The sequence below is a fragment of the Bactrocera neohumeralis genome, chromosome 4 (assembly GCF_024586455.1).
Source record: "Bactrocera neohumeralis isolate Rockhampton chromosome 4, APGP_CSIRO_Bneo_wtdbg2-racon-allhic-juicebox.fasta_v2, whole genome shotgun sequence".
In the NCBI taxonomy this organism is placed as follows: domain Eukaryota; kingdom Metazoa; phylum Arthropoda; class Insecta; order Diptera; family Tephritidae; genus Bactrocera; species Bactrocera neohumeralis.
The window spans coordinates 37,224,101-37,240,959 of NC_065921.1; the positions used below are offsets into that span (position 1 = coordinate 37,224,101).

At 36.6% G+C, this 16,859-nt stretch overlaps 2 protein-coding genes across 13 annotated transcripts in view; one reads left to right on the forward strand and one right to left on the reverse strand.

The window, feature by feature from the left end:
* The window catches only part of LOC126755348 (putative ATP synthase subunit f, mitochondrial), a 565,888-nt gene that overhangs the window by 310,965 nt on the left and 238,064 nt on the right, over positions 1-16,859 (forward strand). The window lies entirely within an intron of this gene.
* LOC126755323 (F-actin-uncapping protein LRRC16A) overlaps positions 1-16,859 on the reverse strand; it is a 108,098-nt gene that overhangs the window by 50,291 nt on the left and 40,948 nt on the right. For 9 of the 10 annotated variants that reach the window (XR_007666478.1, XM_050467805.1, XM_050467804.1 and 6 more), the window contains exon 2: positions 2,534-2,631. Coding sequence is in view for 8 of the 10 variants with exons in the window: in XM_050467805.1 (XP_050323762.1) it covers positions 2,534-2,631 (98 nt within the window). In the remaining 2 variants the exon portion in view is untranslated. Of the gene's footprint in view, positions 1-2,533; positions 2,632-5,804; positions 5,809-16,859 lie in introns of those variants that run through there. The other variant, XM_050467806.1, reaches the window with a different exon arrangement.

Consider the following 16,859-nt stretch of genomic DNA (forward strand, 5'->3'; position numbering starts at 1 on the left):
AAATGTTCACGATTTAATTCTTTTTTTTGCCGATATAAATATTTGAAGTTACTGTAATGAACACAAGTAGGTCTGAACACCGTAAGTAAAACATCAAAAATGTCAAACTTTACGAACTTTAAGCTGCCAGTTGCTATACGTATATTACAACAATAGTGAAAAGAAAAAAGTGAAAAATATAGCAAAAACATCTTTTATTACTTTCTATTTAAATTATTTCCTAAGCAATTCGTTAGATGCTTCAATTTCGAAAGTGTAGGAATGCATTGTTCTTGGGATGCGATTAAAAGATGGGTCAAATAATCAGTTTAAGTTACAATTTATAATTAATTGTAAAACAAAATTAACGCAGATAAGTACATATTTAAAATATATATTTGTCTTCTTTACGCTGCTCTGGCTCAAGCTAATGGCTGCTGAAGCAACTGCACTCATTTTGTCACCGCATTCGGCGAGTGAACTCCTTGCACGCCTAACCGCAAGCACACAGATGGATAGGCACCTCCGCAAAGTAACCATGACACAGTACACACAACCAATTCTATTAATGTATAGTACATATACACATATACTCGTAGAATTAACGTTTGAATGTCCAAGTAAAATTTCAACTGACATATCAAATAACTCAACATGTGTCAACGCATATTTATGTCATCTTAATGACAATTTAATTGTGGGTTGGCTGCGTGAAGTGTCATAAATACAAGTAATATGTTATGTGTAAGAAATGACCCCAAGGGAAATAGTGAAACTAAGAGTTAAAATACGGCTCAGCCAGTATGCGGACGGATCCGTCTAAAATAATAGCAATAACAAAACAGTGGTGTTAGGTGCTGTTACCTAAAGGCAGTTCAGTTTTAAACGAGATGCTTTGAGACAGGAATTCGAAAACCCTTACAAACAGTATTCGAAATTGAAGTGGCTGTCAAGAAGCCGAGTAAAAAATGTTTGACTATTTACAATAAAGATCACTTTCTCTGTAGGATTTTTTCGGTAATGAAAATTCATATTAGCATTCATTTCGTGCCCTGTGTTAGCCATACATTAAATGCCACGAAGTTTGTAATACACAAAAGGAGGCATCAGAGGTCCTATAAAATGTAAGTATATAAATATAAATGATCAGCGTGACGAGCTGAGTTGATTTAACCCTGTTCGTCTGTATTAAGGGTTTACATTGGTTTCAAAAAATCGATTTTTTATTGACTTATTGAATTCTACAACATCTCTAGAATATTGTCCTAAATTTTCAAGTTGATACGAGTAATAGTTTCGGAGATACAGCCTTAAAACTGTGTTTTCGAACTCGGTTGGCATGATTTCTCGAAAACTACTCAACCGATCTTCGTGAAATTTTACACAGGTCTTTGAAATAAAATTTTTAAAGACTTGGACGAAGAATTTTTTTTCGGTTACAACTATGTATTTGAAAAAAAAAAATCGGGACATTTTCGCTGAAATTTTAATTTTTTGTAAAAATGTCTGCCAAATTTTTTCCTTCGTCCAAGTTCTAAGTTAAGTTTTTAACTAAAACACGTATTTATTCACCTTAGATGATCCTGTAAAGAGTTATCCCGCTAACGCAGGCGCATTTTTCTTATTTTTTATATGAGAAAAAATTGTTGAAAAAGCCTTTTTTTTTAACCCGAGGAAACCAATGTAACCTCTTAACGCGAATTAGACCTCCAGTTTTTGAGATATTGATCTGAAAATTTGCACACGTAATTTTCTCATCAAGAACTGGTTATTTGTTGAAACATCCGATATCGATTAACTATTGCAAAATGCGATATAAGTGACCGATCAAATTAAGTTCTTGTCCGGAAATTTGGCATGAACAATTTTACAGCGTAACGGTACAATCTCTGAATAAATCGGGTTTCTATAGCAACTGGCTACAATACAAACTAACCGTTCAAAATCAAGCTCTACTTTAATGAAAAGAAAAGCGAAAAAGTATTGGAAATTGTAATTACTACCGCTAAGTTTAATTATCTTCAAAGATTAATTGTCTTATTTTCAAACTTTCAATTATCAATTGCTACATAATTATCGTAAACACTGGAAGATAAAATCAATACTGCTGGAATAATAAAAAAAATGTATTATCTACTAAATTAAGTTTACTGTATTTTTCAATTGATTATTTTTTTAATACTCAGCTCAACCTTTAAACTGATAAGTCATACTTCAGGAATTGTATGAAAACTCTGTTACTCAGCTTTACGATTTTCCCTACAGGGTAATGAGTGTAATTTCAAAGCACGTACCATACAAACATAAAGTTATGTACGCATATGTGGCCATTCAACTGCAAGACAAGTGAAGAGAATATGACACCTACAATGAAATACCGACGCCTGGGAGTGTCATCGACACACAAACAAGGCGGGCAAGGTCGCGCGTCAGGGGTTACAACTCTATTTTCACATTACGCGAATCAGCAGACAGTTGCAATAGAAGGGGTAAGCGAAATTGTATTAGAAGTGCGGTTAATGAATGCGAGTATTAGCATTGAGGTCATACTTACCAAAACACGGTTTTCGGTTTTGTCACCTTTCGTCTCCAATTTAACCATATACTTGACCAGAATTTTTGTGTGACGGCCCAGTATGGATTTAACGCTTTCTGTAAATAAGAAGAGTGTAATTGATTGATTAATTACGAAGTTGAATTTTATATTTGCTTAAAAATAATTTGGAATAATTAAGAGATCATCAAAACACACTTTTATTGGTTGTCATATGCACTTTCGTGCAATAAAAGTACATTTTGACTTAAGGAAATATGCTTTCAAAAGCTCAGACAATTTTACTGTTTTCTACTATAACTGGAACTGTCTGGCTTTATTGGCTAAGTCATTGCATGTCATTGAAAATCGCGGAAGTAGCTTTTGGCGCACGGCATTCAATGGTAAATTGGCTGCAGTTCCTGGCTCCAGCTGTGCTTTCTGTTTAGCTCCCGCTAATTTTCAATTGTCGAGCCCCTGTGCTACGGATACGCACACTTAAGCGCCTAAGTTAAGTGATTGTTATGATTTTCAATCATAAGATAATAGTAAAGACAAACAAACCAGAAGTGGGACACACAAACATAGGAATGTGTGGTACGAATGTAAATATGACAGAATGGAGAAATCTCCGCTGACCACTTAAGTGAAATATTTATAAATTAATAGCATCCGTCGCTTTTGAATTACTCACATTTTGCTGTGTACTGCTGTTCACTGTTTTCGTATGTAACAACAAATAAAACGGTACCTAACCATATACAGTGCAAATATTTAATAATAAACTTGGGCAAATTGATAAATACGACATGAGCCGGAAAGATTTTGGCTAGAAGGGCGATCTCGTCACAAAAAAAAGTCGTTTTTCTTCTTCAAAACACGAATTCGACATTTCCAATCTTATTTATTCAGATTTGGTGTCAAGAAAATACATACATACTTATGTAATATAAACATAAAAAACCAGGAAAAAACGCTAACTTCGGCGGCACTGAATCTATAATTTTGTGTACCATAAATGGAAATAAAATATCCTTATCTTGATTTTGATCGGTCAGTTTGATTGTCAGCTTTAATGGTCCGATCCGAATAATAGGTTTGGAGACTGTTTTAGACGATAATTCATGCCAAATTTTGTGAAGATACCATCTCAAAAAAAGTTTTTCACATAAGGATTCGATCGATTGTATGACAACTACCGACTTTTCCAAAACTGATCATGATCTGAAATTTTTTTCAAGAAAATCATCTTCGATGAGGCTCGCTTTCATCTGAGTGTTCCGGTAAATAAACAAACTGTCGAATCTGGCGGGAGGAAAATTCACAAATTATTCATGAACACCTACATATATTGACAGTTTGGTGTGGATTTTAGTCTGGTGGAATCATCGGTGCGCACTTCTTTCGAAATGAAGCTGGTGAAACTGTTACTGTCAATGGAGGGCGGTGTAATCCCTGATAATGTAATGATAACCAACTTTTTTTCGAATTATTTCCAGAAAAGTTTGGAGATTCAATTATTTCAAGAAATTGTGATGGCATCTAAGAAGCTGTGATTTAACACCATTAGACTATTTTTGGTGGGGTTATTTGAAGTCTTTAGTAAAAAAACCAGAGTCTCTTCAAGCTTTAGAAGTCAATATTGAACGTGCGATTCGAGACATACGACTTAATTTAGCGGAAAAAGTACTCGAAAATTGGGTTCATGGAATTCGTGCCTGCTAAAGACTTCGTGGAGGCCATTTGAATGATGTTATATTTAACTGTATCGATTGTACTTCACATTAAATAAAAAAAATTATATTTTCTTAACAATTAGAAATTATATCACTTTTATTTGAAAAGCATGATATCACCGGTTCTGACAAATGAGCAGCTGTTTGGTGAGAAAGAAGCGTGTGCAAAATTTCTGGCCGATATCTAATAAAAAGACTGAAGGACTTGTTCGAGTATATACCGACTTATATATATAAAGGGACCCCGACATTGTTAGACATCGTGGCAAACTTAACAATCTTATTGAAGTCACCCGGTCAAAGAAACGTTTATGTTAAAGATGCACCAATTTAATAAAAAAAAAGATTCTCAATCCCCAAGGTTTAACTAAATATGCGTGATATTTTTCCACCAATGTACAAATATATATTCATATATGCAAATGTATCATTCTGGTAGTATTTTTTTAAGTATTCCATAATACCACATGACCATTTATGAAAGCGCAAATAAAAAGCAGAGAGCATTAAATAAGATTTTTATTGCGATAATTTCAGCTAAATTCTGTGGCGTGTGTATGGTAAGTGGAACAAGATGCCCATGTGCTGATGGGGAGGCAGGCAGGCCAAGCTAAGCAAAGTGGAGGCAAGCAAGGCACTAAATGTAGAAACTCGTATACCACTGTGTGCCATGTGTGTGGCACGAGTGTGAAATAAATATTCACTAACATGCAAATCTAGACACAGCCACACACATTCGGTAAACAGCTTTAGAAACAAACACGGTGCTTCGTAAGCTTCCAAGCGTAAAACAATTTAGCTTTATAAAGCACAAAATACAGTTTGTAGCTTCTCTGTAAACAGCAGTGAGGCACGTCCGTTACGCGCCGGGCCGGTTGTAGCCAAATGCTTATTTCATGCATGCGAAATTGGCTGATACTCGTGTTCACGACTTGATATCACAGCCACATTATGTCATCTTGTTTAGAGAACATTTTTTGTACATTCCGCAAATGTAACGGATTTATGAAAGCAACCGCCACTAGGACATACTTCCATTTAGCTTCCGCTTAAGCGTGTCAGTCTTTTCGACTTCTTTACACTTGTGAATTTGTTGTTCATTGAATTTGCTGAATATCTACAAATGTAAGTTGGACTGAGAATTTGCAATTGAAATGCTTTGCTTCAGCGCGAAAGATGTAAAAATGAAAAAGAGTGAAATTGAAAGACTGTAGTAATGGTGTTGGAGTGAAATATAATTTTCATATTTAAAATTTGGGCATAAATATCAAAAAATAATTACTAAAAGTGTCTTCAAAAAGTAGAAATTTGGCTATCACAGACCACATCCAGCAAGAAAATATAGCAACTGAAGCTGAGAGTTTACACGAAGACCATGGTCATAAGTATATATTTCTTTAAAAATAATGTCGGTGAGAACGTAACCGTCAATGGAGACCGTTATCGCACCATGATAACCGACTATTTTATGCCTGAAATTGAAGCTCGTCATCTCGGCGACATTGGGTTTCAACGCGCCACTTTCCACACTTCGCATTAATCAATGAAGAGAAAACTTTTCTTATGGGGATACCTAAAGTTTGTGCGGACAATTCCGCTTCGATTCTGGCCTTGATTCTTTGCCATTTACCAGTCGTAATGCTCGAACGAGTAATTGAAAACTGGACTCAACGGATGGAACATCTGAGACGTAGCCGCGGCCAACATTTGAAAGAGGTAATCTTCAAAAAATAAATGCTAAAGAATGGGCTTTCGAACGATAATAAACATTTCCCATTAAATTTGAAGTTGCTGTGTTTTTTCTTTAAAAAAATAAGGGAACCTCGAAATGATAACCCTTTATAAGAGTTACTAAATTGTCTTCTTCTTGTTAACTGTTATGTGGGAATTTCAAAAAAATTGAATTACATATATTAGGTTGTCAAATATTCCGCTTTTTTGCTCTTTATTCAATGCTTTATAAAAAGGGTTACAGTGATCGGATTTAGTTGAAATATGCGCCGTTTCGTTCGATAATCTGTTTCCATTTAGACGGCAACTTCATAATACCCCCCTCGTAGAAGCCCCCTCCCTATTTGCGATGAACTCGGACAGCCACTTGTCACAAGCCTCTTTTGAGTTCAACTTTACACCAACAAGGGTGTTCGCCATGGACAGGTTCAGGTGGTAATCACTTGGCGCTATGTTCGGGCTATATAGTGGATGCGATAAAACCCCTCATCCGAGCTCCCGTAGCTTCTGACGAGTCATCAACGAAGTGTGTGGTCTGGCGTTGTCCTGGTGGAACATTACACCCTTCTTGTTCCTGCCAATTCTGGACGCTTCTGGTCGATCGCCTGCTTCAAGCGTTCCAGTTGTTCGCAGTAGATGGTAGAATTAAGCGTCTGACCATATGGGAGCAGTTCATAGGATGATTCTCTTCCAATGGCCACTGTTTAGGACGATTCACCGACCACGACCGTTTTCGCTTGATATTGTTCTATGTGACAAATTTTTCGTCGCCAGTCACCATCCGCTTCAAAAATGGGTCGTTCTTTCCGTTTCAGCAGCATATCACGGGTGTTGATTCGGTCCAGAAGGTTTTTTGCGTCAAATCATGCGGCACCCAAACATCAAGCTTTTTTGTGTATCCAGCCTTCTGAAGATGATTTAAAATGGTTTGGTAACTAACTCCCATCTTCTGGACGATGTCACGAGATGCCACATGCCGGTCTAACTCGATGTTTTCCATGATTTAATCGGTATTCGTCGTCAGAGGTTTTCCGCCAGCTGGCTTATCCATGGTGTCGTTTTCACCCGCTCTGAATCGTCGAAACCATTCCTCCGCAGTTCGAAGTGATAGAGTACCATCCCCCAAAACACCATTAATCTCACGGAACGTTTCTCTAGCGGATTTGCCTTTAACGAAGGAAAACTTTAAAATAGCGCGAATTTCGGCGTTAGTGAACTCCATGTTTACACGTCTATAACTGTTGAACGCAATATCCAAACTAATCATTCATAGCATCGTTTTAGGTTATATCAAGACCTTTCAAAGATGTACAGTATTGCCAGATACGAGCTCTATAGCGCTTTATATATATAGCCGCGAAATTCAAAAGGCAAAAAGACGGAAGGCAGATATTTAACGACCTAATATATACATAGATATGTATGTACATATATCGAGTGTTCCCAAATATTTTATAATATTCTCCAAAAATTAGAAGTTGATGCACTAAGTAGTATTATTGGAGTGAAAATTTAGATATCGTAATGAAACTTGGTACCTGTGTGCCTTGGAAAAAAACTAAGGGCGGACTGCCACTGTCATTAATCGAAAACTTATAAATTGCCATAACTAAGCCGAAAATTACGATACAAAAATTTTATTTGGTACAACGAATTACAATAATAAGGGACACCTGTGGTTCAAAATTTTTTAAAGGCGAGCGTGGTCCCGATCCTAATATATTTTATGTACATATATTGCTCCCAAACCATGCAAACTATTGATATGATTTAATCGATATTTTCATAAGCACTTCATTTGTATCACAAAAAACTCAGCAGTTTTCCACAAAGCAAATATTTGGAAATCAGTTTTTACTTCCGGAAATTTCAATATTAATAAATTGCTGCTGCATCACACAACTGCTGCTCGTCAAATCTACATTAGATTGCCGGATGTCATCTATTGACATCAATGCAAACGCATAAAAACTGAACTTGTCAATTAATAACTGCATACATACACCACATATACACGTGCAGCAGTGAGGTAAATGAACTGTCCAACCAATACACTGAGCTACAAATGCGAATAAATAAAAAATATATCAATATTTGATTGCTAATAGACGGAGTGTGCGTGTGGCGCTGTGCAGTAGATGGATGGCAGAGGCAACTAATGAACAGATGCAAATCAATTTACAAGTAGCTCCAATAAATATTTGAGAATGCAATCAAAATGAAGCTTACACATAGCGAGTGAAGAAACTAATAGAGACGAAGATGACAACGAAAGTAAATGGCAATAAAATATTAAAGAGATCAAATAAGGGTTAATTTGCAATAAAGTACTGCACTTGCAAACAGCAACAACACAACAATAAACAGTTATGCAAATAAAATGTGAAAAGGGGAAAGGAAGTGTGTAAAGAGCTACACTCACTTGGAGTAGCGGAGTTATTACCAGTTCTCTAGTAATTATGTATGCATGTTGACAATTTGAATTTATATATAACAACAACAAACTATAATTAAGCTGGTTGCCTTATTCGACTGATAATTGTTGCTGATAACACAGAACACGAGTGCACTTTAACTGCATTATCACCACATTGTTTACATCTAACGAATCGTATCAAACATTTATAGGTTATGTATTACAAGTGTATATAAATATGTATGTTAAAGTAGTAAATAAAAGTAATAGACAAATGTAAATACGGTTCAGTTGCTGCTGGGATGACACCCACTTTGCTTTATTAATACAATTTTCTGTTTCACCACCGGTTGCCACTTCGTGTTGGCCCTTAGTTCGTCTATCGGCATTTTATTTTATTGAATTTACTGTTAGCACGTTTTGACACGCACTATTGTCTGGGGTAGCGGCATTTATGACACCAGTTGGGCATTATTATAAAAGCCCTCGAGCTTGCCCGGTGGTTGAGTGTGTGTGTGTGTAGGCTACAGCGGGCGGCATGTGACGAACAACATCATGATTAGTTGAGAAAGGTGCTTTTAGTTAAAATTCAATTTAACTCAGTTTTAAATTCAAGTTGAGAATCGGATGTAGCCGTTCAGTTGTCTACGATTTTGCAAAAGTTTTTGAATGAAAATATGGCTTAACTCTTCGCTATAATCTTAAAATGGATAGTGTACAATATTTGTAAAAATAGTAAGACTTTGTTCATAACTTATTCTTCAATATCTATGTGGTCTCCCTCAACGTAATCCCCCTTGGCCCCGAGATGCTTGTGCCAACATTTCTTCCAATCCTCGAAACAGTTATTAAAGTCATTCACGGCGCTTAGCGATTCACGCTTAATGTCTTCAACTGACTCAAAACGGTTTCCCCAAAGCGATCATTTGAGTTTGTTTTTTGTTTTTTTAGCCGATTGATCATCTGTTTCCGGGTCGTAAGCATAGATCCAAGACTCATCGCCAGTAGTAATACGTTTCATGACATTCGGTAGTCGGGAAGCGTGGTTTCACAGACGTTAACTCGATACTGTTTTTCGAAAAAAATTCGTTATTTTGGAACCCATCGTGTTTTTACTTTTCTGAAGCCCAAAGATTTTCAAAATGGTTCTTCCAATATTTCAACGATACCGGTAAGATCTCTTACTGTTACCAGTTCCTTTATTTTATTGACGCGTTGATCATCAGTTGATGTTGATGCTCGCCCTGGACGTGCTTCATCGTCAACGCCTTCTCGACCCTCTTGGAATAATTTGTACCGATCAAAAACCCTTGCTCGTGACAAACAATTATCATCAAAGTCTTTTTCCATCATTCTGAACATTTCGGCAATAGAAGTTTCATCCCGCACACAGAATTTAATGAAACTTCTTTGTTGAATAATTTCAGTAATCGTAAAAATCGGCGGATGCACTTTCACTTGTACTTCAGAAAGACTATCGTATACTAAACACTAATGTTTATTTTCATTTGACATTTGGCACAGATGTCACTGACAGCCATACCAGCCTAGAAAAAAAAGATATTTCGATGAAAGGATCTTCGCGTGAAATTTAAATTAAAATGTCTTACTAATTTTTGCCCACAGTAGTGTAATCCTATTTAGATCGAATTTTAATTTTTAATTGGCCAATACATTTAAGAATCTACGGGTTCAACGCCTGAATTGGCCTTGAATTGGAGACTAGCCCTATTTAAACTCTATTGAGCACTTATGGCACATAATGAAGTGCGAAGTTGCTAAGCAGAAGCCAACAAATAAAAATCAATTGATAAAGATTTTAGAACTAGTTTGGTATGGTACCGTTATAAAGAAATCAATTGAGGTCCCAGTGAATTCCACGCCTTCAAGAATTAAGGCCGTTACTGAGGCTAAAAGAGGGACGACTCGTTATTAAAAGAGCCTATTGTAAAGCCTAGTTTTCTACCGTTGGTGGTGAATGGTGGTTTATGGGTTCTTCCTTACAAAAACCATTTTCGAGGAAAAATTTTGTGGGTTACTAATTTACATTATGTGGTCAAACAAATAAAAATGACCCTATTCTTACTATATAAACATATTGCAACAACATAGCGCCACCTAGTGTACATTAAAGTTATCAAATAGGGAACATACCACAAGTTTCTAGAAGAATTCCTTTACTTGAATAGATTTCAGTCATTTTGGACAGAAACCGTAAATACTTTTAGAACATTGTTCATTCATAAAATTTTAATAAGACCAGGAAAAATTTATATTTCATTTGGTACTCATGAAAAAAAAGTAATTATTAAATATCACGAAATGGATTCAGAAATAAATCTTTCAATATAAAGTTAAATTATAATTACATTGAAAATAGTCTCAACACTGTTGGTTTTAAACTATTGAACTCCACTTTCACAAAAGTAACCGGTTAAATGTAAATATGTAGCAAGAAGAATAAGAGGCAAGTAGACAATTAATCAGCGTTACGAATAAAAACCCTATTTAATTTTTCCAATTAAACTTTCAGCCACAAAATGCATATCTCACTATTGTGGCACGAGTCCACCGGGCGTACAGGTGATTCATTTCTGCAACGTTATCAAAAATCAATTATTAACAGAGCTCTAAAAATGAAAACCAACACAACGTTTATTTACTTCAATTCCGAGAATTTCAACTAGCCAATTGAAGCACTCCATTTCATACGGAAATTCACTCTGCTTTTGACCCACTTTGGCGTCCGTCGGCAATAGCAGCTGCAGCAACAAAGAGCACGGATTGTCAGCGAATATCGGAGCATAAATAAATAATGCATTACTCATGCGCCCCCATCGACCACGGACGCGCTCGACCACAATTTAAACTTAAAGCACTCGATTCTAGCGTTGAATAAGGAACGACGAGGTGAGGGGTACAAGCCGCGGCCGGCAGACACGCGTGTGCAACAAAACGACAAGCAAATATAAGCAAAGTTATTACAAATTGGAAACGGCTGGCAAAAGAAACACACAAAAACAATAGCCAAACCACAGAATGGATGTCGAGAAGGACAGCTAAACACAATGATATCTGTATGCAAATGACAGCCAGCAAGGCTCAAAACCTAGCTGATAGACAGTCAGATAAGCCAAGGAGGAAGCCGACATGATTCAGCGCATCTCTGTGCCTGTTTGAAGGAGTGGACAGGTGGATGAGTCAAGTGGATTACCATTCCAATGCCCTCAGGATGACAAGACGTGAAAAACTTTAAGGACATCTGATAACTACGACCACTATCAACTGTAGCAAACCATCACTAAAAATGAGTAACAGTGAAAATTATGATTTAATGAGGCACAAAATTCGCAAACGCGGGTATAAAGCGGACGAGGTAGTTGCTGTAATGTAATGTAATGAGTTGCTGACACATGTCTACTCAGCGCTTCGAAATTGGTGAGTGCTGCATCACCGGATAGATAGGTAGAAGTAAAATCGTATATTCTCTTGCAAGCATATACTACTGTGCCCGATAAATAAGTTGACATTTGAATTTAAACTGCGCGCGTCGAAGGATTTGGAGAATTATTTTTTTTAGGTTGGTAGTACTGTCAGTCACTTTTATGTCAAATTTCATGTCAAAATATTCATTAGTGTTTGAGATACGTGTCGTTTTGTGAGCTGCTAAAAGTGAGTTTTTCGTTTTTTGCGATGTCGAAATTTGTTGAGCAAAGAATTTGCATTAAATTTTGTTTACGGAATCAATTTTCTGCTGCGGATACGTTGAGGATGGTGCAGAAAGTCTTTGGTGATGAGGCTATGTCTAAAAAAAAATGTTTACAAGTGGTATAGTGAATTCCAAGCCGGCCGTGAACGTGTCGAAGACGAAGAGCGTCCAGGGCGACCATCAACCTCAACCGACGAAGCTCACGTTCAACAAATCAAAGATTTGGTGTTGAAAAACCGTCGATTAACAATTAGAGACCTTGCTGATGAAGTTGGCATATCGAAAGGCTCAGCCAATACCATTTTGAAGGATGTTTTGGGCCTCAAGCGCGTCAAATCTCGACTGGTACCGAAAACATTGAATTTTTTGGAAAAAAGGCGTCGCGTTGAAGTGTGTGAAACGATGCTTTCCGACTACCAGGGTGTCATGAAACGCATTATAACTGGCGATGAGACTTGGATCCAAGCTTACGACCCCGAAACAACCGATCAATCGAGCGAATATCGTGCCAAAAGAGAGCCGAGACCAAAAAAATCGCGCCAAAGTCGCTCAAAAATCAAGGTCATGTTGACTGTTTTCTTCGATTATCGTGGTGTTGTGCATTATGAATTCCTTCCAACCGGTCAAACAGTCAACAAGGAATATTATTTGAACGTTATGCGTCGTTTGCGTAACGCTATCCGCCTAAAAAGGCCGGAATTGTGGAAAGACAATTCTTGGTTTTTACACCACGATAATGCACCATCCCATACTGCCCTCGTAATTCATGATCATTTCGCCAAAAACTCAACCCATATCGTTCCGCAACCACCGTATTCACCTGATCTGGCGCCGTGCGAGTTCTGGCTGTTCACCAAGCTCAAAAGACCGCTCCGGGGACACCGTTTTTATACGATAGAGGAGATTCAAGCCGCAGCGAAGACGGAACTGAAGGCCATGCCGGAAAGTGACTACAACCAGTGTTTCGAAGATTGGAAAATCCGTTGGCATAAGTGCATTGCATCGGGAGGGGACTACTTTGAAGGGGATGAAATTGATTTGGAAGAATAAATAAAGAATTTTCAAGTAGTACATATGTATGTATGTGCATAGATAAAAGTGGATTCATAAAATACGGACTTCTGCACAATATAATTTTTTTTAATACTTTTTTTATTTTTATGGATTTTAATAACTACAAAATTGGTATCAGTCAATAAGCGATAATATACTTGGTTGGTCTTACTAAGATTTTGGCTTAATTAGATAGAAATTTGTCTGATATTTTGTGTATGAAAATAATTCTGGCTATGTTGTAGTGAACATAAAAGTCAAACACATACATACATATGTTTACATTGACAGCTGGTTGGTCAGCTATCCCACTAGGAAATTCTATACTTTTATGAATACATATTGACTAATATAGTATATTAATAACTTCTTTATTGCTTGAAAGTAAGATGATTCTTCACTTGCTGACAGCAAATGTCAAAACGCACAACATACTACGACGAGCAGAGCTTAGTTTAAAGTATAAAAATTAGAAGTAATCATAGAATTTCTGCTCACAATAAAGTGCAGATAATGTTGTTAAACAGAAATTTACGTTTACTGATATGTAGCTTGCAGCATGTACTTCTTATTTTCCAAAAGCCTCGTCTGTTGAACTAGAAATACATAAAATCACACACACGCACACACATACAAGCAAAACAAACATTATCAGCGCAGTAAAGCCCACCATCAACACGGTAAGAGTTCATTACCCAGCGAGCAAATACTCGTATTGCACTTGTGCAAAAATAATGTTGAGCATAGGAAGAAAAGATCCAACAAAGCACTGTATATACATATAAATATGTACATATAACATGTGTACGTTAAAGATTATATTATTGTGTGTAAAGTGGAAAGAAAATTTGTGCAATGTCACCACCAGCTGCAGCAGCTGAAAGCCAAGCAGCAACGGTTGCTGCACAAGAGCCAGATAAGGTACGAATTTACAAAATGTTGTCAGATAACTTCCATCATGACCAAAGCAGTAGATAGGGTAGGCATATAGAGTAAGTATTTGGAAATGCATGAAATTCTAAAACCGGTGAATGTGCGAATAAAGTAGAATTCGGCGTTGACCCACTTTGGGCCTCCTCTGCTTTGCGCACAAACAAGCCAGCAGCTTTGCCGATTTTTTGTGTTTTACTCATCAACTATTCATTCACCTATTCACCCATTCATTCGTACAGCGGTGTGCATTTCATTTATTTATTTTGCCGAATGTGCTAACTGCCGCTTTTTACTTTTTCTGCAAGGATTAAGTTCATGAGTGCAAGAATTTGCGGGGCTTTGCTCTTTGTATTTGCGCTTTTGTGGCGAAAAATTGGTGACAAATCAGCGCGCAGTAAAGCTAAGCATAGAAGAAACAAAAATTTGATAAAGAATATAAAAAACTCTACATGTTTAAGTGGGAAGCTTGTTTAGAAGGCAGACAGTCAAAAGTGCTACAACACACGTTATGTTCCATCTGTTGTGTGTATGTAGTTTATATTAAAAAAGGAAGAAAGAAAATTAACAAAAATAAAACCAAAACAATAATGGCAAAAAATATCAAAACAGATTTGTAGAAAATGCTTTGTGGTCACAAAACGCCAACATATACATATGTACATAGATAGACATATATATGGATATTGTATAAAGTACGAGGGCGGTGCGATAAATGTCTTGGTTATACCAAGCGATGGTGCCACTTTCGCAAGCGAAGTTTACTGCACTGTAGTAATTTCAGACGAATCGGACTCGTAATTTCGCTTTGACCGCGAGTGGTCATGCCCGCGGATCGGAGAAATATCGAAAACAAGAAGAAAATTAACTTCGGTTGCAGTCGAAGCTGTAATTCCCTTTACAAATACAAATTGCCTTAGACAATCACCGTTCCCACGGGTCTAAGTAACCGGAACGGACCTGGATTTTTATCCAACAAAGGACTGTCAACCCGGCACAATACCTCGAATTTACTTCAGGTATTTTTACTGCCGCTACAACGACAACAGCAACAATCACCCATGCCAAACTTTGGAACACATCTCGTCAATTAAAAAAAGTTCTTCATACAAGCCCTTCATTCCGATCGTTCAGTTTGTATGACAGCTATAAGCTATAGTGGGCCGATATTGGCGTTCCAGACAAATTTGCAATTTCTTAAGGGGGTATTCTGGTCTAGAAGCATGCATTTCAGGTAATTTTTAAAGTGTCGTAAAAAAATGCAATTAATATTTTTAGTATCCATTTTTTTATTAGTTATTTGTTAATTTTAAAAGAGTACAGAAAAAAATTAAAAACTAAAAAAAGTAAAAAATTTCAAAAATTATGAGCTAACGAGGTGGGGGGTCTCTAAAAATTTCCACGTGACCATACCCATAATTTCAACCCTCTTAGTTATCTGAAACCAAAAAAAAAAGATTATTAATCTAGAATAATGTCGCAATGGGCGGAACTACGGAAAAGTGGGGAAATTTTTTTTTTTCACAAAATGACGACTGCCTGAAAAAAAAGTTTTTTTGGATCACTTTTTCTGACTATTCCGAATTTTTTTTTTTAATAATAAAAATAAAAATTTGGGGATGGGGCTAGTTCCAACCATAGACAAGCCTATAAAGGAGACTCTATAAAAATTTCAAGTAAATCGGTCCTGTAGGACCTGACAAATCGTGGGTATCGTTCCGAAAAAGTCAGTTTTGAGAAAAACGCGTTTAAAGTTTCGCGTAAAGTCTTTTGTTGGATTAGTTCCGGCCGCACCAGTTTGGATGCCGGGTCTGAAAAATGCCTATTTCTCCCAAAAATATTAGAATGTTGAAAAATCCTCTTGTACACATATTCCTGAATAGTTAAACTTTGAAAATATTAAAAAAAAAAATTTGGATTTTTTTTAATTTCTAGACCAGAATACCCCCTTAGGGAGAAAAGGACGTAAGCAGAATTTCAGATCGATATTTAAAAACTGAGAGACTAGCCCGCATGTATACAGACAGACGTGAATAGCTAAATCGGCTCAGCTCCTCATGCAGATCATTTATACTCATGTATATATTTTATAGGGTCTCCGACATATCCTTCTGGGTGTTACAAACTTCGTGGCAAATTTAATATATCCTATGTTCAGGGTAAAAAGATGACTATCGGATGGTGATTAGATTTTTGTTTATGGAAGGTTATGATTAAGATAGAATTTTCGTTTTTTAGACTAAATAATTATTTGACCGCCCTCATATATAGGTACATATTAATACATTTCACAGCTACTACATAATAGAAATATATGTATCTGCAGAGTTTGAGCGTCACCACTGAATGTGCAATGAACTGCGACTTGTTGTGTGTCAAATACACTGTAATAGCCTATAAGCCACAAAGCTGAAAAGGCGAAGAGAGTGGAAAAAGTAAGTGAAAAGGCAAACCCAATCGACAGCTGGTCAGCAGACCAGCGTGCTAAATAGTAGCAGTGACCTACACAACAACTAAAAAGCAAAACAAATCAAAAGAACTAAGGCGGCTACATTTATTTATTGGAAAATTTGTTGGACAAATCTACAATTCAGGCTTTGTATATACATACATAAGTATGTCATGTGCACAATTTTCTTTCGGCTTAAAACAGCTGGGCTTACAGACACTTGCTGACCACATAAACATCCCACATGGATTGATGCTATTAACCCAACTATGTATACTTCAGTATTATATATTATATACAGTATACAAAACATATATACATAC